Source organism: Schistocerca piceifrons, chromosome 5 (genome assembly GCF_021461385.2).
Source record: "Schistocerca piceifrons isolate TAMUIC-IGC-003096 chromosome 5, iqSchPice1.1, whole genome shotgun sequence".
Lineage (NCBI taxonomy): Eukaryota > Metazoa > Arthropoda > Insecta > Orthoptera > Acrididae > Schistocerca > Schistocerca piceifrons.
In genome coordinates, this window is record NC_060142.1 from 163,203,553 (window position 1) to 163,230,149 (window position 26,597).

The following is a 26,597-nucleotide window of genomic DNA, read 5'->3' on the forward strand; positions in this document are numbered from 1 at the left end:
AGTTTCAGTGAAAGAAAGACAACATCTCAGACTTGTTGGTGAGGGGCTTCAGTACAACACCCTGAGCCCTCCCTGATCCCCGTTCACCCTGTAAAGGATGCCGAGATCTTCTATTGACATGCCACTCACAGTCAAGTAGACTGGTAATGACAGACCCTGTACTTTCTGCAGAGGAGACAGGATCCACAGGAGAGGATAGAACTTGAGATACCTCTGGTACAGGTGTCACAGGTACACAACTCTTGGGAGCTCTTCCAAACACTGATTTGCAGCAGTTGTCAATTGTTTGACAGTAGTTAGGGCAATTTCCAGCTGCTTACAAATGCCAGTCAACTCGTCCCATGTTAGAGAACAACATGCACATGCCCCAGAGGGCCTTCGACTGTTTTTTGGACAGCATACTTCTCCCACCTTGCAGTCTTTACCTTTCCTGTGTAGCTGGTTTTATCCTTTCCTTTTAATTTTTACGAGGGCTATCCACAAAGTACATTACGTTTTGGAATTAAAAATAAATAAAATATTGGATTTTTTAAATTATATACAGATAAAAGCCACACTTAAATACTACTTTTCTACATAGTTGCCATTTAAATTAAGGCACTTATCATAGCGATGGACGAGCTTGGAAATTCCTTTGTCGTAAAATTCAGCCACCTGCGCCTTCAACCACGTGGTTACCTCTTCTCGAAGCTGTGTGTCGTCATCAAAACACTGCATAACCAACCACTTCTTCATTGCTGGGAATAAGTGGAAGTCGCTCGGTGCCAGGTCAGGACTGTATGGCGGATGAGGAAACAACTCCCACTTAAAAGATTCGAGAACTTCACGAGTGGCATTTGCCGTGTGGGCCCGGACGTTGTCGTGTATCAGCAAGATCTTTGAGCCCAACTTTCCCCTGCGCTTGTTTTGTATTGCTCTTCTGAGGTTGTGCAGAGTTTGGCAATACCTTTGAGAGTTTATTGTAGTGCCTCTTTCCAGGAAATCCACAAAAATCGCACCTTTTCTGTCCCAAAAGACAGTCACCATCACCTTCCTTGCCGACATTGTCTGCTTGCATTTCATGGGTTTTTGGGGGAATTTGTGTGCCCCCACTGCATTGACTGCAATTTTGTCTCGCAGTTCACATGCTTAACCCATGTTTCATCACCAGTAACGATGCGATCGAGTAATGAGTCACCATCTTTCTCGTAAGCGTCCAAAAACGTTAACGGTGTAGCCATTCGCTGATTTTTGTGAATCTCTGTCAAGATTCGACAAGTTCGGCAATCACTATGCTGGGTCTTCCACTTCGCTCTTCGTCGTGAACGTTAGTTTGGCCATTTTTAAATTTTATGAGCCATTGACACACTCCACCTTCAGTGATTATGTTGTCCCCATACACTTCACAAAGCTGCCGATAGATTTATATCGGTGTACAGTTTTTTGCAGTCAGAAACCTTATTACAGCACGCACTTCACACTTCACGGCATTTTCAATTAACGCTGACATTTCAAACTGTCACAGTAACTCAACGGAGTACAGCACAAACCTCTCACTAGCACGGCAGGATGCCGACTGAACGGTGGAATGCCGTGACACCAAGATGGCCGCGCTAGCCCCGCCCCTAACAGACGCAATCGAAAACGTAATGTACTTTGTGGATAGCCCTTGTATATCTGAGACAAACACAGTAATGATCATTTTGGCTGTCCATCTATTTTCCCTAAGAAGAACTTAACTGGTTTGACACTTAGAGGAGAGAGAGACCAATCACCTAGTAATTTGGTCCCTTAAACACCCTGCCCCTGCCCCCGCCCCCGCCCCCTCACCCTCCCGCCCTCTCCATCCCCCTCTGTGTGTGTGTGTGTGTGTGTGTGTGTGTGTGTGTGTGTGTGTGTGTGTTTCCAGCCTCACAGTTTAGTTGACCGTACTCTGGAGTCCAACTAAATCATTCCGTTTGAAGAGGACATATTGTCCTGGTAACTTTGCAGTGCCGCACGGAAGTGGAATGTACACTGGTGTCCAAAATTAAAGCAACAAATGGAAATTTTTGCAAGGTTGGGTTTATTTTGCCACAAAACAATACAAACAGATGATAGTAAAGGAAAAACCAATGTAAAGAATACAAAATGTAAACATCTGAAACATGCATGATAGCAAACAAAAAGTCTTTGGTTTTATCCAACTTAACGTATTCACACACACATTCCAACAACTGGTTAATGTGCTTGGTACGGGGTGCGCCCACCTCTAGCAGCAATATAGGCCTGACGACAGGGCATGCTGTGAGTATCATCAGTCTCGTGTTGAGGTAATAATGCCCACTCTTCCTGCAGAGCTGCTCACAGTCTTGAAGAATGGTTGGTGGATGCTGACATGATGCAAGCCGCCTCCCTAGTGCATCCCAGACATTCTCTATGGGATTCAAATCTAGAGAGCAAGCAGACCACGCTATGCGCGCAATATCTTCCATTTCCAAGAAAACATCTACCACCCGTGCTCTATGAGGTCAAGCATTATCATTCATCAATACAAAGTCTGGGCCCACAGCACCTCAAAACTGCAAATGAGTTCCCAAGATGATGTCACAATATGTGACAGCAGTTAAACCTTGCCGATTCACCCGTACAATTCCATGAAGAGGTGTTAGAGTGGTAAACATAATCCCTGTCCACACCATTAAGGTATCTTCCTCAACATCGGTCTCTTTCCACAATGTTTGTGTTCCGGAATCATGTTCTATGTTCCCTCCAGATGCAAATCCATCGAGAATCGCTCTCCAGACTAAATCAGGACTCATCTGTGACAACTACATTGGCCCACTGTTCGACTGTCCAGGTGGCATGTAGATGACTCCACTCTAGATGTTCTCTTCTGTGAAGATGCATAAGAGGTAGACATACAGCAGGTCTCTAACATTGAAGGCCACTCTGCCAAAGTCTTCTGCACACCATTTTCCTCGATTCAACACGTCCAGTGGATGCTGCAAGTTCACACACCAGTTGCCATGCGGTACTAAGGTGATACTGTTGTGCCCTCACAGCCAAATAATGGTCCTCTGTTCTGAAGCTACATGTGATCGGCCCTCCCGTGGTCTTCAGGATACAGTTTCAGTCTCTATAAACTGTTGCCAAATCTGAGAAACTACAGAACGATTCACATTAAGCCATTGAGCCACATCAGTTTGCAACTGTCCCGCTTCCTTTATTCCTATAGCCCTCCATCACAGAGAGGTGCTAGGCATCTTCTCTGTGTCGTACTGAACCATCTGTGACTGTAGACAGTGATTGTGGATGTGGGGCTGCCCAGCAAACACTATATCATTTCATAGGTGCCCTGATGTCATCGTTGCTATGGTTGTCCGTTGACTGGAATGCCGTCTTCCATGCAGAACACTATTATACGGACATCTGGTTGTCAGTTTGTGTGACTATAATGTGAATTAGACACAGGAGGGGGAAATAGCAGTTTGTTGCTGTAACTTTGGACGTCAGTGTATATAATATGCAGCATATGTCAGAGGGGTTCATATGATGTGCCAAACTAACTTCATAAAATTATTCCAATAAAGAAGTATTCCAGAATTGCAGATGCAATAGAAACCCTCTAATCCACTACTGTCAGGACCTTGACAGTGCCGGACTACTGAAAATGACAGATTGCCAAACTTCATCTGGAAATAGCAGTGTGCAGATTCTGAGACGTGAGATAAACAAAGAGCAAACAGCCTGCAATTGTTTATCATACAGTCTCTGTTTCGTTACAGTGATAAAAAATGTATAATACTGTACAAAACAACTGTTTGGAGAAAATTAAACTTACTTGCACACATCCTGTAGTTTACTTTTAAGATTTTATCTCAAGTACATTACAGTAGTATATTGTACAGTACCATGTATGTTTTTCACTACAGTACATACAGCATTTCTCTATTTTATGACTTGAAATAAGACCAAATCCCCCCTCCCCCCCCCCCCCCCCCAAAAAAAAAAAACCTTTATATATATAGTACAAATTTACAAGTTGTATAGTGTTGTACAATTTGGTGCTTTCAGCAAATCTTATAAATGTATCAAAGGCAGCAGCTGCTTCATTCCAGGAAGATGAAAATGTTGGATTTGTTGCATCAGCCCCCTCTTTTTCATTGGATTTGATAGAACCATGTGTACAAAATTTCATTCATCTTATCTAGTTTGAGCTTCTTCAAAGTTTTTTGTGGTTCATTGTCTTTTACTGTCCCTATGTGTGAGGCAAACTGTTGAAGCTGACCTTTATTTTTTTTTTTTAATATCATAGATTGCTGAAGAGCCAACTTTATACTCTTCCATAACCTTATTTCCATTCTCACCTTTCTCAGCCCTATTAATGATGTCAAGCTTTTGTTGTATTGTAAGTGTTACCTGTTTATGTGACAGTTTCACTCTGTTTTGAGAGGTGCTAGGTTCAAAAAACATTCCCATAATAATATGCAGCAGTATTGTAATTGCAATAAGAACAGTGCTAATTATGTTTACACTTTAAAACACTACTTCTTAATTGCTGTAGACAATTGGTGCATGACAAAAGCTGCCTGACAAGTCACTGAAACAATTGTTGGCACAACTCAGCTCGAAATTGTTCGCCACTGCCCAGTGCAACCGAATTCCACTGAAAGCATCTGAAATATTCAGTTTGTATAAAGCGATGCCAGATTATTTAACGTACTGGACTGTTAAATGACAAATTGATGGGTGTGTACTGTGTCATTATTTTTGTCTGATAGTAGCATAAAGATTGCACAGATACGCTTCATTTTTATGCCCTCATGCATAACTGCTGTGGGAATTTCCTTCTGGTAATTAATTAGAGACTCTGGTCTTCCACCTGATGACTTACACTGAAGTGGCTGAATTTCAGCCTCTGTTGGGAGTCCCCCAATAGGAATACTTGCACAAGTATGCTATGTGACTTTGCTGAGAGTTTCTATTATTATTTAGATTCAGTAACATTTTGCAACATATCTTCATCATAAGTAACAAAATCCTAGATGGGCCAAAAAGGCATTATGCCTCCCTTCACTAGTATGTCAATATAAAATCCCTGAAGAAGGAATTAGACTGTAGCCTAACTGTTTGACATCTTTTTTTTATGTGCCTGTCTTCTGCTCAATGACTCTCTTTTTTGGTGAGAGGAGATCTGTGCCAATATTTGCTAAGTACAATATTTTTGCTAATGGTAGTTACTGTATAAGGAAAATGTTCCTGATGTAGGCCTCTTGCCACTCACATTCTCCGTCTACTAGCCTAGGTATTACTAGGTGCATAAAATTTGTTAAAGATGCAAAGCATTTGCTGGCAGCTGTTGCTCCACTGTCCTTATCTTTCATGGATACTGGAATGTTATTGTACGCAGGAGATTTAAAGCTAAGCCAGTGGTGACTGTAGCAAGTTGTAAAACAATTTTACATAAGTGAAAAATAAGAAGATAAAAAACTATTAAACTCTATTTGTAGTAGTTGTCCAGCTTATTGAAGAGTGAATTTCTTTTATTATAGCCTGTTTCTAAAACATGTAGCCTGTAGTGGTGCACAGTTGAGACCAGAAAGTTGATAAACAAAAAGATTTACTACTTTAGATGCTTAATTAATTAGTTTCTGTTGCTGGATTGCTGTTAGTACTGTTTTACCATATCTATTAAGACTTTCTGTTGTCTTGGTTCTAGTTCAAATGATGTTTGGTGCTTTGATATGGATGACATGCTGTGGAGCAAAAAGGCAACTACGGAACTAAAACCGCATGTTCGATATGGACAGTCACAACTGACTTTGGATGACAGCAGCATTTTAATTCTGGGTAAGTGAAATTTTTATCAGTGTAACAAAGTATTTCCTGAATACTAATAGATAAAGATGAAGCAGTAACAACATGTTAGTTGAAAATTAAGACACAGTAAGGAGGACTTCAGGAGGAACTGATTTTCTTGTAAGTCATCAGTCTTTAGAAGGGTTTGTTACTGCCCTCGATCTTTTCGTATCATATGCTAATTTTTTCATCTCTGTATAATTACTACACTTAACATTGTCTATTAATCCTTACTCTTTGTCTACCCTTACTAATTTTCTGCATCTACTGCTCCTTCAATCACTAAGTTAAATTTTCATGGATGCTTTAGCTGTTGTCTGCTAGATATATCTCTTCTGGTATCCATAGACTTATCATATTGCTTATTTATTTTATTACTTCTTCATTTCATGTTTTACCTGTCCAATTGGTTTTTTAACATTCTGTGATAGCACCACATTTCAAGTTTGTCCAGTGTCTTCTTCAGATTTCAAACGGTTCATGTTCCACTTCTGTACAATATTGTGTTTTAAGACCTATACTTCAGGAACTGCTTCTTCATTTCTGCATCATTGCTAGTAGATATCTTTGTTGAAGAATGTTTTCTTCAACTGTACCATACTTGTAATATCTTCCATGCTTTGACCGTCCTGTGTAATCTTGCTTCCTAAGAGGAGAATTATGTGGATTCTTCTGTCACTATGTGTTTCCCAATTTTGCTGTTAAGCGAGTTGCTATTCCTCTTACAAGTACTCATTAACACCTTTGTTGTCTTCTTCTTCTTTTTCTTCTTCTTCTTCTTCTTCTTCTTCAAGAATTTCCCTGTTGTGATACACATCATTCCCTTGTTCTTTGTTGACTTCTTTCCACTTTGGCTCGTATCTTATGATTTTGGAAGGTTATCGTCAGGTGTTCAGTCTGTTAAAGTCTGTATTATTTTGTTTTTGTGGAGTTTTTTCCCAGTTTATAGATGTTCATTTAATTTCTAATATTATAATTTCTAATTATCTCTAATCTACTATATCCTTTTACTGCTCTGAGAAATCTCATTTCTGCTTCCTGCATTCTACTCTCTCGTTGTTTATGTTTGATCCATGACTCGCTTTCATACTGCAAACGAGGAACAGCAATGCTTTATAAAATGTCAGTCCCCCCCCCCCCCGGGGCACCTATTTATTGTACCACATATATTTGAGAATTTTGTAAGTTTCTTATTTGTATCTTTATTATGTTTACCCATAATTTCACATCCTGGATTGTTAAAATATTTAACTAGTTTTAATATTTCATTAACACCATTTTTTTTATCTTCGGACATATTTTTCCTTAAAAGCCATAGGTTTTGATTCTTATTCTTATATTTTCTGTCCTATACAAATAAATTCTTTTTTGTAGGATACTTTCCTTTTGGTCAAAACAGTTGCATCCCCTACATATAAGAGACAAGATAAAATCGTGTCTGTCTGAATATCTGCATCAAACTGGGCTTTCCATTATCATAATGCACCATATACATCAGATACATCTTAGAAATTGTGACTGATTTTCTGCATCTGTACCTGACCTCTTTGTTAGTTAATATAGCATATTCTGTGCTAAATCCTTCTCTCTCCCCAACCAAATCTTGTTATCTGTTGGATATTTTTCTTCCTGAACCATGTGTTTTTCACAATCAAACCATTTCTTTCACAAAACTCAGCCAGTTTGTCCTTTCTCATTTTCCCCCATATCCATATGGATCAATTCTCTCTTCATTCCATAGTCTTTCATTTCCCACAAAGGCATGTAAGTCACTCATCATTACCACTTCCACATCTGTAATTTCATTTTATAATTCCTCTAGGAATTCCTCATTGTTCTCTTCTGTATTTCCTGTCTATGGTGCATATACTTGGATGAAGTTGTTCACATCATTACTTGTCCTCAGCCACATATTCATCCTGTCACTTGCAGATTCCACTGCTTCCAAATATTCTTTTACAGTTGATTTTACTATTGTATGCACTCCATTTTTAACCTCTTGTCTGCTACTCCAATAAAGTATGTGTCCTCTCGTCATTTTTCTCCTTTCTCTTCCCTTCCACCTGACTTCACTAAGCTGCAACATTTCTACATTCTCCCTCACCATGAAGCCTATCAACTCTTCTGCCATCAGTAAGAACCATCACATTAATGATATCCGCCTTCAATGCAGCTGTGACTAGTCACCCACTTCTCACAGATCCCAAGCATCCCAAGGACTGTGCGTTGCCTGCAGGAGCACCAGGCCAATTTTGAAGTCCCGTTCCATATGTAGGGTATGCCAAGTATGCTGAGCTAAGTTTGCTGTCCATTTCTTTCAGCAGGTTTTCTAGATCTTCCATGTCTGGCCAGAATGGCTATTTTTTCTGAAGACCTTAGCTTTCTGCTTGCACTTTTATTCCTCTTCCAAAATGTTCTTTCAGTTCCTGTTTTTGATTCTTTGATGTATAATCTGAACAAAGTCATGGTAAACTGCAACTTTGCCTTACTCCCTTCATAACACAAACTTGTTTGTATTGATCTTCCACTTTTCTGATTGACACGTATAAAAATATATGGCACTACCCTAGCTATTAGAGCTACTAGTCCCTGTCTTGGGAAGGGAGAAGTTGAAAAGGAAAGTCAGTTTACTCAGACCCCAGGATGAGTGGGAGACCTGTTGTCATTTGTGAATAACTGTTATTTGTTTGACATATAAACATCAGACAGTGGAATGTGCAGGATGGAGTAGTAACAATATGGAAAGGGTAGACTGCTACTTATGACATAAAGGAGACGTTGAGTCACAGGCAGGCCTATCTGCGATGCAGAGTCTCCTTTATGTGGTAACATATCAACAGCAATAATATGAGCTTTTGACTGAAAATTAATAGGTGTTTCATTCATTCAAGAAAGATGTAAATTAAGAATCAGTTTGGTTTAGTTAAATGAAACTATTGGAATTCACCTCTACACTGACAGCTAATAGTTGTGAAAGAAGAGACAGTTACTTAAACATTTTGTTGCTATTGCTCCATTTCCTCAACATGTGATTTTATATTTCTCATTAGTAGCACATAACGCATAATCTTCATAGGTGGCTGTGGCGGTCCGAATATGGTTTTCAGTGATGTCTGGCTGCTCACTGCCACTGAACCTGTGTGGACGTGGCTGGAGGTTCAAGTAGAAAATCCTCAGTGGTCTGCCTCTCATATGTGGTGTCATCCAGCCTGTAAGGTGTGTGCTTCCTTGGATGAAACAATGTAAATATCATTAACTTATGGGTACAATGTACACTTGCATACAAATATCTATTTTCCCCAGATTGGCCAGCAAGTTGTGGTATTCAGTAGAAATCCTGTATCTAATGCGCCTGCACCCCCATATTCACCGCAGTGGAATAGGCCTTCAGTCTGCCGTGTCAACACTGTACAGCCTATTCGTAGAATGGAGGATGGAACAGAAGTGCCAAGGTTTGTTTTTTAAGAAATTATTCATAGCAGAAAAAAATATCTGATCAAATGGAGAAATATCTTTTAGTGACTACTGGAACAATTCATTAGTTTTTCAATAGTTATGGGATTCTGGTGAACTCTGGTTTATGATATTTCAGTTTCTTTTTACATGGTTTGCTGAAATGTGAGTTGCTGACATCTTGTTTTGAGTATTGTAGATGGGGTCGTTAGAGTAAAACACTAAGTTCTAAACCATTTGTATTTAACTCTGTCAAGCAGCCTTCCTGTAGTGAAGTATTCACAACCAGTTTCTTTTATTTTGGAAAAAAAGTGACATTCCATTTGTGGATATTATGTTGACTTATTGTAAGGTATTAGAGTTTTTTATTTTTGACACAGTCACTTTTTTTGTGATACAGTCATAACTGGTTTAAGCCTTCAAAGGCCATTATCAGATGCTGCAGTAGAGAACAGAAAATCTTAAATGAAGACTTGAAACAAATGCAGTTACTTTCACTATGTCTATTTGTGAGCTTAGTAAAGTGTTATTAACATGCATGCGGTTTATACATATGGGTGGCATTTGATGAACAAGTGTTCATGTGTTGTCAGATTGACAAAAATCAGAAATCGGGGAATTATTTACATACTATCAAGTGTACTTTCCCATCCCTACTCTTTACACTAGCTGCACACGTCCTCTGTAAGACAATCTTCAATCATAAAAATCATAAAATATGACAGTTATCATGATAATATTTCAATCATTTATTCATCAAATATGAAAGTAAATACAGTCTGTTAAAACCGTAAACCCTATTTTAACAAAGTGAGGTGTTTAACAATAAAAGAGGCAGAGTAGCAACCCTTATGGTGTGTTTTTCGGTGCCCGGTGATTCTGTACTTCAGGCTTTATGCAGCTGCACATAAGTAGGAACGATTGCACAGAATGGATGACCAAGACAGTTCCTTGTTGCAGCTCTCTGGCTGTGAGGTATTTATGTTAGCTGTTAGCTGGGTAGATGTTAGGAAACACAGACATGGCCTGGCCAGCACTGTGTGGCACTTGTTCACAAGGTGGCCCATGATAAGCTGGAGCATGTATGGAAGGAGCAGCAACTAACGCAGCCAAGTTAATCATTGTAGGTATTAAAATATGCAGTAGTTGCAAACTCATTTTGTTCGTTTCGTGATGTAAACCTCCAGTTCTTCTAAGATATCTAACTGTCTACTGTTTACTTAATTGTTGTTCAACGTTACCAGTATCAAGTCTCTCTCTGTCCATCTTTATACAGATGGTTGTGGGACCTTGACTGTTCAGTACATCAAATCAAAACACCTTTCAGCCATCTAAATATCCAAATTGTTATTTTATTGAACAACCAGTTTCGCTGATATATTATGCCATCTTTGGGCCCTCTGATTGACTGACGTGTAGGAAGATTCTCACCTTATGTCCATTCAAAATAGGGACCAGCATTCAAAGACTAATATCTGTAGATATTTTAGCTAGTGATCAGTTCAGTCATTCCTACCAGCTGAACAGTCAGTAAGTGAGGATTGAAGTTATCGCTGTCTCAGAAATCTACATACAGCAGTCATTGAATGCTGGCACCCATTTTGACAGGACAGAAGGTGAGAATCTTTCTACACGTCAGTCAGTCAGGGGGCCCCAGGTGGCGTAATATATCAGCGAAACTGATAGCTCAGTGAAATAACAATTTGGATATTTAAATGATTAATGGAAAATCTCATATAAGATGTGAAACAAATACTAACAAAGAGATAGAGGGGCTGGCCAGTACTTACCTCAGCTCAGTACAGCCGATAGATACACATAAACATTTAGATGGCTGAAAGGTGTTTTTATTTGACATTCTGTACTGAACAGTCAAGGTACCACAACCATCTGTATAAAGATGGACATACAGAGACTTGACATTGGTAAAACTCAACAACAACTAAAAATTTTAAATTTTTTTGAAAAATGTAGGCAATTAAACATTTTAGAAGAAATGTAGATTTGTGTCATGAAACAATGAACAAAATGAGTTTGCAACTACTGCATATTTTAATATTTACAGCAATTTATGTAGCTGAGTTATTTGTCAGGTACCTTCAAAAATGTTATTCTTCCTAAAGAGTCCTTGAGTCTTTCAAAATGTAATCATTATGGTGAATCAGTATGGCTGTAATCCCCTTGTCCCCCATTATAACAAGAACTTTCTCATCTTGTAGATTATTATTTAGTTTTTGAATAATGTTATCGTCAGTAACTTCTTTTTGTGAAAGTTTCTGTGGTCTCTCTAGGAGCTTTTGCTTTTGACTGCTGTACTGAGTTGTTCACATCTACTCGATTTTCCTTCTTCACTGTCCATTTTAATCTCCTAGACAGGTTTATTGAGAAGTTAGGCTTTCTTCAATCTTAAAATTAAAGAACTTACAAACAAAGCTAAGACTGACTTTAATAAGAACTGTTTAAATTTAGGGATAATTTCTAAAGATGCAAGAATAAAAATTAATAATTATTCCCATAGTGTTCAAAAGATCAAATGTGAATGTAAGTTAAGGGTAAGTAAAAACATTTGAGGGATGCCTATAAGATACAACAGATCTTAAGTGAAAAAATAATGATTGGACACCTATCACTCGGTAACAACCACACCAGTATAATTATCCAAACCAAGGAATATGATTGAGGATCATGTGCTCAAGGAAGGAGTTTTAGTCGGGGCAAGACAAGAAAAGAAAATGGTTAATTTAATTTTTAACTGAAATAGACTGCAAAAAAGTAAAATACCCTAAGTCCACACATTTTTTAAATGTGTTGGAAATTTATCTGCTATGGTTTCAAACATTGACAAAGAATGGCTTTTAAACAAATATGACCTGTTGAGTTGCAGATAGGCACAACTAAAAGACTGTTAAACATTATAGCTTTCTAATATTGTTGATTTCTAACCTGGAGTTTCCATTGATTGGTCTAGCTTTTAAGCAGAGGTTTACAATCAATCTGTACTACTACAAACAGACAAATCATAATTTAACTTTGTTACAAACAACCTCCAAAAGTTCTTGACCGATTTACTTCAAATTTTTACACGATACTCTAATAGAAGTTCAGAAGAGAGAGTGATACTCTGTATGTCTGTATAAATGGCAAAGGTTGTTACCAAAAATCTCCAATATTTTTATGCAATACTTAAGTAAATGTTCAGAGGTACAAATGCCATCTTTTTTTAAATATATATGCTATATAAATATGTATATACACACATATAAAAGAGAAACATTGTTAGCAAAATTCTCCAAATATTCTTGATTGGTTTATTTCATATTTTTACACAATGCTCTAATAAATGTTCAGACGGGCGTAGGCTACATATATAGTTTATACGGTATGTAAATTTGTGCCACTATGTAAAGCCAAGTCATTGTTTAAAGTTGTTACCAAACATTTTGAAAAGTTCTTGATTGACTTACTTAAGATTTTTAAACATTCGATTGGACATGGCCTTATATTTTTAATGTATATCACACACATACACACGCAGATTTTTAAACATTCGGTTGGACATGGCCTTATATTTTTAATGTATATCACACACACACGATACAGTAATAAATATTCAGTAGGAAATAGGCTACATACGCTATGTGATCAAAAGTATCCGGACACCCCCCAAAAACATACGTTATTCTTATTAGGTGCATTGTTTTGCAACCTACTGTCAGGTACTCCATATCAGCGACCTCAGTAACCATTAGACATTGTGAGAGAGCATAATGGGACTGGGTCAACCTTGTCTGTTGACTGACAGACACCACCGACAGTTGAACTGGGTCATAATGTGTAATAGGCAGACATCTATCCAGACAATCACACAGGAGTTCCAAACTGCATCAGGATCCGCTGTGAATACTATGACAAGGAAGAGGGAGGTGAGAAAACTTAGATTTCATGGTCGAGCAGCTGCTCATAAGCCACACATCATGCCAGTAAATGCCAAACAACGCCTCACTTGGTGTAAGGAGTGAAAACATAGGATGATTAAACAGTAGAAGAATGTTGTGTGGAGTGACGAATCTGGTACACAATGTGGCAATCCAATGGCAGGGTGTGGATATGCTGAATGCCTGGTGAACGTCATCTGTTGTTGTTGTTGTTGTTTTGCGTGGCACTATCACAGCACAGGCCTACATTGATGTTTTAAGCACCTTCTTGCTTCCCAATGTTGAAGAGCAATTTGAGGATGGTGATTGCATCTTTCAACATGATTGGGTACTTGTTTATAATGCACAGCCTGTGACAGAGTGGTTACAGGACAATAACACCCCTGTAATGGACTGGCCTGCACAGAGTCCTGACCTGAATCCTATAGAACACCTTTGGGATGTTTTGGAACACCGACTTTGTTCCAGGCCTCACCAACCGACATCAATACCTCTCCCCAGTGTAGCACTCCGTGAAGAATGGGCTGCCATTCCCCAAGAAAGCTTCCAGCACCTGATTGAATGTATGCTTGCGAGATTGGAAGCTGTCATCGGGGCTAAGGGTGGGCCGACACCATACTGACTTCCAGCATTACCGATAGAGGGCATCACGAACTTGGACATCATTTTCAGCCAGGTGTCAGGATACTTTTGATCACATAGTGTATTTTTAATATTATGCTACATAAATATATATGTAATACATATAGAGAACATGCTGTTAGTAAAAATCTCAAAGTTTTTGGCCATTTTACTTCATATTTATGCATGAAAACCTACAAAATGTTCTGAGGGACGTAGGCCTTTTTCTTTTTTCCCGTCAGTTTGACCTTAGATGGCTGGGCATTGAAAGCATTAGACAAATTATTTATTCCACAAAAATTGTTTACTCAACAATTTTCTGTTATGTTTTCTTCCTCACAGGAAGTTTTAAGAGGAATGAGGAAATTCATATTTATGATGTATCGACTTTGCCTAAAATACTACTACTGGACCCTGTATCGTCCAAAATTTCATAACCGTACCTAGAGAACTGAGTAATACTGTCATTGAAACTTCTATTCTTACCCCTTGCACTAATGATTCCAATTGAGTTACCCATTCATTTTAAGCGATTTCATTTCCCAGTGAAGGTTTCATTTATAACAACTAGGGACAGGAAAATTTTGCAAAAGTAATGCAAAATTAGCAGATTTTAGCAAAATAAAGTGAATTAGGCAACTTTCACAGTACATTGTGAAATTTGTAATCTTGCAGAGTGTAAAAATGTTATAAAAATGAGGACAGCGATTTACTGACATTCATAACTGATAGTTACTGAATATTAAAACTGCATTTTGGCTTCTAATCTTCCCAAGCCTGGGGGTTCATGTATGATCGTAAAATAACAGTTCATTTCCTGCCTAACAAACTTTCATTTGACAATGTAAATAGCGCCGAAATTAGCAAAAAGGCATAATTAAATTTGGCAGAAAAAAGCACCACCAAATTTGGCAGAAAACACTATGGAATTTGGTAAAAAAAGAACACCACTGAACTCGGCAAGAAAACAGCTCCAAATTTGGCAAAGAAAAAGAATTTGGCAAAAATGCTGTGCGCGGATGCAAGCCTAGTTAGTGACACCACTCTCAGTCCCAGGCTGTGGTGGCTTCGGTTACACAACTTGAGGTTGCAGTGTATTGTCATCATTGTTGTGAGCCAGCTGTGGTGATCCAATGGACATCCAGCACAACCCACAAGTCTGCTGATTTACATCTACGTGTACATCATGGCAGAGGGTACACCCCTTTGTACCAGTTATTAGGCATTCTTCCTGTTTCATTCACATATGGAGTGCGGGATGAATGGTTGTTTGAATGCCTGTGTGCATGTAGTAATTATTCTGACCTTATCCTTATGATCCCACTGTGAGCAATACTTAAGGAGTAGTGGTATATCCGTAGAGTATTCATTTAAAGCTGGCTCTTGAAACTTTGTTAATAGGATAGTTTATGTCTGTTTTCAGGAGTCTGCCAGTGCAGGTGGTGGCTCACGTCAGGACCAATGATGTGTATCGCTTTGGATCAGAAGAGATTCTCTCTGTATTTCTGAGTGGGTAACAGAAGTAGTAAACCCCACCTTTCTTGCTAGCGAGATGAAAGCAGAGCTCACCATTTTCAGTGCAGTCAACAGGACTGATTATGTACCTCTGGTACAGAGCCAAGTGGAAGGTCTGAATCAGAGGCTTAGACAGTTCTGCGACAGTGTAGGCTGCATATTTCTCACCTTGCACCATATGGTGGTGGGGTTTTGGGTTCTGCAAAATAGGTCAGGAGTCCATTACATGCAGGAGGCAGCTAGATAGCTAGTGGGGACTATGTGGTGTGGATTCAGTGGTTTTTTAAATTAGAGTAGCTCAGGGAAACACAAAAAAGGCTTCAGTCTCAAAGCATGCAGGGCGAACACAGGAAGAACATGGATCTATGTACCATCAGTATAACAGTTGTAAATTGTTATAGTTGTGTTGGGAAAGTACCAGAGCTCAAAGTGCTAATAGAAAGCACCAACGTTCAAATCGATACAGGTGCTGAAAGCTGGCTAAGGCTGGAGACATGTTCAGCTGAAATTTTTGCAAAGGACCTAACAGTGTTAGAAAGGATAGGCTGAATACGGTTGGCGGTGGTGTGTTCGTTGCTATTAGAAGTAGTTTATTTGTAGCATACTGAAATAGGTAGTTCCTGTGAGTTCGTATAGATAGAGAATAAAATAATATTTGGATCCTTTTACTGCCCTCCCAACTCACACAAAATGATTGCTGAGGGGTTCAAAGGAATTTCAAGCATGTACCAGAGTCATACAACTATGGTAGGTGGTGACTTCAATTTACCCTAGGTGTGTTGGTGAAATACATGTTTAAATCTGAAGGTATGCATAAAACATCATCTGAAATTGCGTTAAACACATTCTTTGAAAATTATTTCGAGCAGTTAGTTTGTGAGCGTACTCGAATAATATATGATTGTGAAAACAATAATCCTGAGCTAATAATGAGCATCAAAACAGATGCAACGATTAGTGAATACAGGATTGTCGTAGAAAGACTGAATACTGTAACTCCCAAGTCCTCCATGAATAAATGAGGAATACAGTGGAACCTCACATAATTTGTTTCAGAATCTTACTTGTTAAGTGAAACAATTTGTCCCATATAAATTAATGTAAAATATGATAATTCATTCCACGCAGAAAAAATACTAAAAGTTGTATCTTATTCATGCCATTTATTCAAAGATAATTATACATACAGTATTATGTACTTTATTATACATAACTTTTTTTTTAAACTAGGAAGCTATCTGTAGTCATTTGTTTCTGCCGACACTTCAATACATGGAGAAAATGTGACACAATTATCATCAGATAAATTTGTAGCACTCGTAGCCACTGCTTTATTGGGGTGGTGATTTTCAGTGTATGATGCAACCGGCTTCAATGCTCCTTGTTGACATCAGGCTCCACAGGTACTGACTCAGATGCCTCAGTCACATTCGACAACACACTCTGGCGAAAGCTTCTTCCAAGCAGAAGTAAGAATTCTCTTGGTAACCCCTTCCCATGCTATCAGCATTTCTCTTATCATGCCAGAAGATTGCTGCTTTGCTCTTACCAGCTCCGCCACCTCCTCCTCCTTCTCCTTCTCCTTCTCTGAAGAAATCCTCTCCACAACTTCCTGCTGTGAAACACACTGCAACTCCAGTAGCTCTTTGGTGGTCATTTCATGGCAGTGACATTCCACGAGCTTATTGATGTCATTGTTATCCACTTCTAGTCTCATGGTCTTAGCCAAAGACACAATTGTTGGCAACAGGCTCCACAGGTACTGACTCAAATGCCTCAGTCACATTCGACAACACACTCTGACCAAAGATTCTTCCAAGCAGAAGTAAGAGTTCACTTGGTAACCCCTTCCCATGCATTTTCAATCATCTTGACACAACAGTGTTGAAGTGATATTTCCAGAAAAACTCGGAGAGTGGGATTGGTACCTTCAAGAGTGGGATTGGTACCTTCAGTGAACTCAAAGCATTGCTCGAAGATTGCTTTAGTGTAGAGCTTCTTAAAGTTAGAAATAATCTGCTGGTCCACAGGCTGGAGTAACGGATTGGTGTTGGGGGCAAAAATTGGATCTTGATGAATTGAAATGCTTTGAGGAGGAGGCCGTAAAGGCCTGGAGAATGGGCATGAGCATTGTCCATAACAAGCAAGACATAGAATGTCAGATTCATCTCTCAACCAAATATTTTTTTCACCAAGGACCAATCACTTTATTGATACAATCACAAAAAAGATCACGTATCACCCAAGCCTTGTTGCTGGCCCTCTGCACCACATTTTACCTACTCTTCTGGACTTTACACTTCTTGAAGGCTCGTGAAGTTTCTGAATGGTAAAGTAACAGCAGTTTAATTTTGAAATCAGTGCTTGCATTGGCGAAGAATAGCAACATGAGATGGTCTTTCATTGGCTTGTGATTGGACAATGCATTCTCCTCTGCTGTTATAAAGGTACACTTCGGCGTCTTTTTCTGGAATAGACCTGTCTCATCATAATTAAAAATCTATTGCGGCAGATAACCCTCAGAATCTATGAACATCATGAAGTTGCCAGTGAAGTTCTTTGCTGCCTTGGTGTTGGAGCTGGCTGCTTTGCTGTGGCTCACAACACCATGGATGCCGGTTCTTCTCTTAAAGTTCTTGAACCAGCAACAGCTTCCTTTAAACACTTCTTCAGCTGCGTATGATTCTGGCATCGTCTTAATGATGTCGGTGAAAATCATTCTCGCCTTCTCAAAAATGATGTTCTCGTTAATAGTGTTGCCTTTCAATTGCTTTTCATTTATCCATATAAGGAACAATGTTTCAGTTGTTTAGATACTCTTGTCACTACCTTTAAAGCATCTGACTCCTTAATCTTGTCCTTGTTCTTGAGGATGGTGCAAATATTTGATGTAAACTGATTATATGTGCATGCTAAAGCAGCAATGCTCACACCACGTTTGCATTTTTCAGTGATTTTATGTTTCATTTTTAAGGTCATTTTCTTTCTCATGTGGTCCTGTTCTTGTGGCTTTATCTTCAGGGACATTTCTATGTAAGTTATTACAATTTGCACACAAAGAAAACACTATGTGAACACAAGTTTAGAAAAATGTGTGATCACAAGCTGCACTGTGATGGTAGCAGAAAGAGCGCTAACCTCAGACTGCAGTATGTACTAAAGACATTGTTCATAAGTTGTTGCTGACAATGAAAGGTGCTCATATTGCTGAATGAGATCCCACCATGCATGAACGGCTGATGATGTCATGCCAAACTGTCGTCACTCGTTATGCGAAACATCGCTCATTAAGCGAGTCATTTATTTACGATTTGTTTTGCTCATTATGCGAATTGTGCATCATGGGAGGTGCTCGTTAAGCAACATTCCACTGTATATCTATTCAGAAAGGCGGATATAAATTCGCTTGATGCCTACATGAAAGACAGTTTCCACTTCTTCCAAATTAACAACGTAAGTATAGACCAGATGTGACTTGAATGCAAATAAATAGTATGAACAGCAATTGAGAGACTCGTAGCAAATAAATTAATGAATGATGGAGCAGATCCCCTGTGTTACACAAAAGAGGTTTGAACATTGTTGCAGAAACAACAAAAAAAACCTGCCAAATTTAAATGAACGCAAAATACTCAAGATTGGCAATCTTTTACAGAAGCTCAAAATTTAGCGCAGACTTCGATGCAAGTTGCTTATAGTAGTTTCGGCAATGAAGCTTTGTCTCGAAACCTGGCAGAAAATCCAAAGACATTTCAGCCATATGTAAAGTATGCTAGCAGCAGCAAGACACGATCATTGCCTTCTCTGCGAGATATCTGTGGAAATACTACCAATTACAGTGCAGCTAAAGCAGAGTTACTGAACATAGCCTTCCAAAATACCTTCACCAAGGACAACAAAGTAAATATTCCAGAATTTGAATCGAGAACAGCTGCCAGCATGAGTAACTTAGAAGTAGATATCCTAGGAGTAGTGAAGCAACTTAAATCGTTTAATAAAAGATAGTCCTTTGTCCCGACTTTATATTAATTAGGTTCTTGTGACAGTATGCTGATGCAATAGCTCCATACTTAACAATCATATACAACCACTCACTCAACGAAAGATCCATAGTCAAAGACTGGAAAGTTTCACAAGGCACACCAATGCTCAAGAAAGGCAATAGGAGTAATTCACTTTATTACTGGCCCATATCATTAACCTTGATATGCAGCAGGAGTTTGGAACATATATTGTGTGCGAACATTATGAATTACCTCGAAGAGAACCATCTATTGACACACAGACAACATGGATATAGAGCACATCTTTCTTGTGAAACACAAATAGCTCTTTACTCACACGAAACATTGAGTGCCATCACCAAGGGATTTAAAATTGATTCCGTATTTCTAGATTTCCAGAAGGTTTTTGGCATCATACCTCACAGGTGGCTTGTAATCAGGTTGCAGGCTTATGGAATATCATCTCAGTTATGCGACTGGATTCATGATTTTCAGTCAGAAAGATCACAGTTCATAGTAATTGATGGAAAGTCATTTAGTAAAACAGAAGTGACCTTTGCCATTCCCTAAGGTAGTGTTATAGGCCCTCTGCTGTTCCTTTTCTATAAAATTATTTAGGAGACAATCTTATCAGCCATCTTACTTTTTTTGCAGATGATGTTGTCATGTATCATCTAGTAAAGCAATCGGAAGATCAAAACAAACTGCAAAAAGATTTAGAAAAGATATCTGTATGGTGTCGAAATTGGCAACGGACACTAATCAGTGAAAAGTGTAAGGTCATCCATGTGAGTAGTAAAAGGACTCCGTTAAACTTCGGTTACACAATAAATCAATCAAATCTAAATGCTGTAAATTCAACTAAATACCTGGGAATTACAATTATGAACAACTTAAATTGGAAAGAACACACAGAAAATGTTGTGGGGAAGGCAAACCAGAGAATCTACATCTACATGACTACTCTGCAATTCACATTTAAGTGCTTGGTAGAGGGTTCATCAAACCACAATCATACTATCTCTCTACCATTCCACTCCCGAACAGTGCGGGGGAAAAACGAACACCTAAACCTTTCTGTTCGAGCTCTGATTTCTCTTATTTTATTTTGATGATCATTCCTACCTATGTAGGCTGGGCCCAACAAAATATTTTCGCATTCGGAAGAGAAAGTTGGTGACTGAAATTTCGTAAATAGATCTCGCCGCGACGAAAAACGTCTTTGCTGTAATGACTTCCATCCCAACTCGCGTATCATATCTGCCACACTCTCTCCCCTATTACGTGATAATACAAAACGAGCTGCCCTTTTTTGCACCCTTTCGATGTCCTCCGTCAATCCCACCTGGTAAGGATCCCACACCGCACTCCAATATTCTAACAGAGGACGAACGAGTGTAGTGTAAGCTGTCTCTTTAGTGGACTTGTTGCATCTTCTAAGTGTCCTGCCAATAAAACGCAACCTTTGGCTCGCCTTCCCCACAATATTATCTATGTGGTCTTTCCAACTGAAGTTGTTCGTAATTTTAACACCCAGGTACTTAGTTGAATTGACAGCCTTGAGAATTGTACTATTTATCGAGTAATCGAATTCCAACGGATTTCTTTTGGAACTCATGTGGATCACCTCACACATTTCGTTATTTAGCGTCAACTGCCACCTGCCACACTATACAGCAATCTTTTCTAAATCGCTTTGCAACTGATACTGGTCTTCGGATGACCTTACTAGACGGTAAATTACAGCATCATCTGCGAACAACCTAAGAGAACTGCTCAGATTGTCACCCAGGTCATTTATATAGATCAGGAACAGCAGAGGTCCCAGGACGCTTCCCTGGGGAACACCTAATATCACTTCAGTTTTACTCAATGATTTGCCGTCTATTACTACGAACTGCGACCTTCCTGACAGGAAATCACGAATCCAGTCGCACAACTGAGACGATACCCCATAGGCCCGCAGCTTGATTAGAAGTCGCTTGTGAGGAACGGTGTCAAAAGCTTTCCGGAAATCTAGAAATACGGAATCAATTTGAGATCCCCTGTCGATAGCGGCCACTACTTCGTGCGAATAAAGAGCTAGCTGCGTTGCACAAGAACGATGTTTTCTGAAACCATGCTGATTACGTATCAATAGATTGTTACCTTCAAGGTGATTCATAATGTTTGAATACAGTATATGCTCCACAACCTTACTGCAAACTGACGTCAATGATATAGGTCTGTAGTTAGATGGATTACTCCTACTACCCTTCTTAAACACTGGTGCGACCTGCGCGATTTTCCAATCTATAGGTACAGATCTATCGGTGAGCGAGCCGTTGTATATGATTGCTAAGTAGGGAGCTATTGTATCAGCGTAACCTGAAAGGAACCTAATCGGTAGACAATCTGGACCTGAAGACTTGCCCGTATCAAGCGATTTGAGTTGCTTCACAACCCCTAAGGTATCTACTTCTAAGAAACTCATGCTAGCAGCTGTTCGTGTTTCAAATTCTGGAATATTCCATTTGTCTTCCCTGTTGAAAAATTTCGGAAAACTGCGTTCAATAACTTCGCTTTAGCGGCACAGTCGTCGGTAACAGTACCATCGGCACTGCGCAGCAAAGGTATTGACTGCGTCTTACCGCTTGTGTACTTTACATACGACCAGAATTTCTTCGGATTTTCTACCAAATTTTGAGTCAATGTTTCGTTGTGGAACCTATTAAAGGCATCTCGCATTGAAGTCCGAGCCAAATTTCGTGCGTCTGTAAATTTTATCCAATCTTCGGGATTTTGCGTTCTTCTGAACTTCGCATGCTTTTTCCGTTGCCTCTGCAACAGCGTTCGGACCTGTTTTGTGTACCACGGGGGATCAGTTCCATCTCTTACCAATTTATGAGGTATGAATCTCTCAATTGCTGTTGCTACTATATCTTTGAATTTGAGCCACATCTCGTCTACATTTGCATAGTCAGTTCGGAAGGAATGGAGATTGTCTTTTAGGAAGGCTTCTGGTGATACTTTATCTGCTTTTTTAAATAAAATTATTTTGTATTTGTTTCTGGTGGATTTGGAAGAAACGTTATTGAGCCTAGCTACAATGATCTTGTGATCACTAATCCCTGTATCAGTCATGATGCTCTCTATCAGCTCTGGATTGTTTGTGGCTAAGAGGTCAATTGCGTTTTCGCAACCATTTACAATTCGCGTGGGTTCATGGACTAACTGCTCGAAATAATTTTTGGAGAAAGCATTTAGGACAATCTCGGAAGATGTTTTCTGCCTACCACCAGTTTTGAACAAGTATTTTTGCCAACATATCGAGGGAAGGTTGAAGTCCCCACCAACTATAACCGTATGAGTGGGGTATTTATTTGTTACAAGACTCAAATTTTCTCTGAACTGTTCAGCAACTATATCATCGGAGTTCGAGGGTCTGTAGAAGGAGCCAATTATTAACTTAGTTCGGCTGTTAAGTAACCTCCACCCATACCAATTCGCACGGAATATCTGCTTCGACTTCACTACAAGATAAACCACTACTGACAGACACAAACACTCCACCACCAATTCTGCCTAATATATCTTTCCTGAACACCATCTGAGACTTCGTAAAAATTTCTGCAGAACTTATTTCAGGCTTTAGCCAGCTTTCTGCACCTATAACGATTTCAGCTTCTGTGCTTTCTATTAGCGCTTGAAGCTCAGGGACTTTCCCAGCACAACTACAACAATACAATTTACAACTACAATTCCGACTGTTCCTTGATCCAAGCACATCCTGTATTTGTCAGGCACTCTTTGAGATTGCAGCCCACCCCGTACTTTTCCGAGGCCTTCTAACGTAAAAAACCACCCAGTCCACACCACACAGCCTGCGCTACCTGTGTAGCCGCCAGCTGAGTGTAGTGAACTCCTGACCTATTCGCAAAACCGTCTGAGCCTCTGATTCAGACCCTCCACCCGGCTCTGCACGAAAGGTCCGCCGTCGGTTCTGTCAACGATGCTGCAGATGGTGAGCTCTGCCTTCATCTCGTAAGCAAGACCGGCAGCCTTCACCAAATCAGATAGCCGCTGGAATCCAGAGAGAATTTCCTCAGATCCAAAGCGACACACGTCATTAGTGCCGACATGTGCCACCACTTGCAACTGGCTGCACCCTGTGCTCTTCATGGCATCCGGAAGGATCCTTTCCACATCAGGAATGACTCCACCCGGAATGCACACGGAGTGCACACTGGATTTCTTCCCCTCCTTAGCCGCCATATCCCTAAGGGGCCCCATTACGCGCCTAACATTGGAGCTCCCAACTACCAATAAGCCCACCCTCTGTGATTGCCTGGGCCTTGAAGGCTAATAATCATCCTCTGAAGCAGGGCAGGCAGCTGCATCTGGCTCAGCCAGAGACAGTGCCTGAAACCTGTTTGTCAGCCGCACTGGGGAGGCTTTCTGATAAGCCTCCGGGGACATCTTTCGCTGCCTGCTACGCCTTGGAACGACCTCCCAATCAACCACAGGCGAGGGCTCAGCCCCACTGCGGGCACGAACTGGGGCAACCACAGCGGGAGACCGATCTGGGGACAGACGGGACGAGGTTGACATCCCCGTGATACCCAAGTCCGGCTCCCCACAGTGGTGCCCATTGGCAACAGCCTCAAGCTGCGCGACCAAAGTCAGCGCCACTTGCAGCTGTGAGCGAAGGGATGCCAATTCAGCCCTCATCCGAACACAGCAATCACAGTCCCTGTCCATTCTAATCGATGCTGAACAACAGTTACTGAAACACGGGTCCGTGCCCAGATAACGCAAGGGAAACACGCAAAGCATGTATTAACTAACCTGTACAAATGCCTAACGACTGCGCTACAATCTGCCTGAATTTACGATTACAGTAAATAAAACTCGAAATTACACCTCCTATACGAAACTCACACGCAATTTAAGTAAGAATCTACAAAGTAAACACTAAAGCACGACGCTACAACTCTCAAATACTATAATACGTCCAAAATTTATGAATTAAACAATGCAAGTACCCAAAAACACGCAAAGAAATTAAGAATTAAACTATGTAACAAGTAAGCAAGCTAGTGGTATACGACTTGCTGCTGCAGCTGCTTATCCAACGGCGGCAGGGAGCCGCGTTTTATTTGGCGAACACTTAGATGATCCAACATATATACTAATGAGACTGCCTACACTATGCTTGTCCATCCTTTCTCTGAGTCCTGCTGCATGGTGTGGGATCCTTACCACATAGGATTAATGGAGTACGTTGAGAAAGTTCAAAGAAGTGCAGCACATTTTTTATTATCGAGAAATAGGAGAGAGAGAGTGTCACGGACATAAGAGATCTGGGATGGACATTATTAAAACAAAGGTGTTTCTCGTTATGGCAGGATCTTATCACAAATTTTGAATCACCAACTTTCTCCTCTGAATGCAGAAATACAGGGTGTCTTCTGAAAGACACCCAGGAGGGGTCATGCAGCTCAGCCACCAGCTGTTGCCGCCATAAACCATGGCATCCACATCGCCCGCCACCGCTGCACCCGACTCTTGGACACTAATCTAAGGCAGATGTGCACACACTCCCTTGGAGTTAAGCATAAACAGCATTACCATCTGATTAACTTAAGTGTGCCTTTATTTACAGTAGTTGCTCAAAATGATGCCCCCCCTCCCTGTGAAAAGAGCACCTGGCATCTCGTGAACACATTAGCAAACACTCAGCAAATTTCAGCTGCCGAAATCTGTGATATGACTAGCCGAACCCTGTCTTCCAACTCCTCGAGCGTGCAGGGTTTGGTTTGCATGCACCTTGACTTTTAATGTTCCCCAATGATACTAATCACATGGATTTAGAATTAGAGAATGTGGAGGCCAACCATTTATCCCATCATCAAAAACACTTCGTATTGCTGTCATAGAAGCATTGGCAGTGTGTTGGCTTGCATTAAATAACGGTACATATTTTCATTAGTTGTTAGTTCTGGAAAAAAGGATGCAGTATATTGTTCACATGCCTGTCAGAACGTATGGTTTCGTGGAAAAAGATTGGTCCAGTAATTCGTCTTGCAGTAATTGTATACCACATTCCTGTTTTCACATCGTGGAGAGGTTGTTGATGTAATCCATAAGGATTTTCAGAGCTCCAACGTCAATTGTTCTGAGTATCTATGTATCCTGACAAATGCTGCCATGCTTCATCAGAAAAAAACGCATCCCAGGATCAACTTCATCATAATGCACAGAGTGTAACAGCAAGTTGCAATAATAACGTTGAGCAACAGTATCTGAGTTCCTCAATTTGTGCAGAGTTCTGCAAGTAGATGCTCTTGACACACCAGTCGGAAGTGTCAAACGGCGCAGAAATTTTCTTGGACTTCTTTCCAAGGCCTCTCCTATCTCGTCTAATTTATTTGCAGTTGAAACACTAGGTTCTCTATGCCTTTTTTTGTGTAACACAGATCCAGTCTCTTGAAATATCTGCAATCTGGCCTTGTAACAATAACCAAAACGGCCTTGCTGTGCTGGTACTGCGAATGGCTGAAAGCAAGGGGAAACTACAGCCGTAATTTTTCCCGAGGGCATGCAGCTTTACTGTATGATTAAATGATGATGGCGTCCTCGTGGGTAAAATATTCCAGAGGTAAAATAGTCCCCCATTCGGATCTCCGGGCGGGGACTACTCAAGAGGATGTCGTTATCAGGAGAAAGAAAACTGGCGTTCTACGGACGGAGCGTGGAATGTCAGATCCCTTAATCGGGCAGGTAGGTTAGAAAATTTAAAAAGGGAAATGGATAGGTTGAAGTTAGATATAGTGGGAATTAGTGAAGTTCGGTGGCAGGAGGAACAGACTTCTGCTCAGGTGACTACAGGGTTATAAACACAAAATCAAATAGGGGTAATGCAGGAGTAGTTTTAATAATGAATAGGAAAATAGGAATGCGGGTAAGCTACTACAAACAGCATAGTGAACGCCTTATTGTGGTCAAGATAGACACGAAGTGCACACCTACTACAATAGTACAAGTTTATATGCCAACTAGCTCTGCAGATGACGAAGAAATTGAAGAAATGTATGATGAAATAAAAGAAATTATTCAGATTGTGAAGGGAGACGAAAATTTAATAGTCATGGGTGACTGGAATTCGAGAGCAGGAAAAGGGAGAGAAGGAAACGTAGTAGGTGAATATGGATTGGGGCTAAGAAATAAAAGAGGAAGCCGCCTGGTAGAATTTTATGCAGAGCACAAC

At 40.1% G+C, this 26,597-nt stretch overlaps 1 protein-coding gene across 1 annotated transcript in view; it reads left to right on the forward strand.

Annotated features, from left to right (window-relative positions):
* The window catches only part of LOC124798192 (F-box only protein 42), a 59,729-nt gene that overhangs the window by 24,799 nt on the left and 8,333 nt on the right, over positions 1-26,597 (forward strand). The window contains exons 5-7 of the mRNA XM_047261488.1: positions 5,681-5,811; positions 8,897-9,036; positions 9,124-9,272. Of these exons, the coding sequence (XP_047117444.1) occupies positions 5,681-5,811; positions 8,897-9,036; positions 9,124-9,272 (420 nt within the window). The remainder of the gene's footprint in view (positions 1-5,680; positions 5,812-8,896; positions 9,037-9,123; positions 9,273-26,597) is intronic.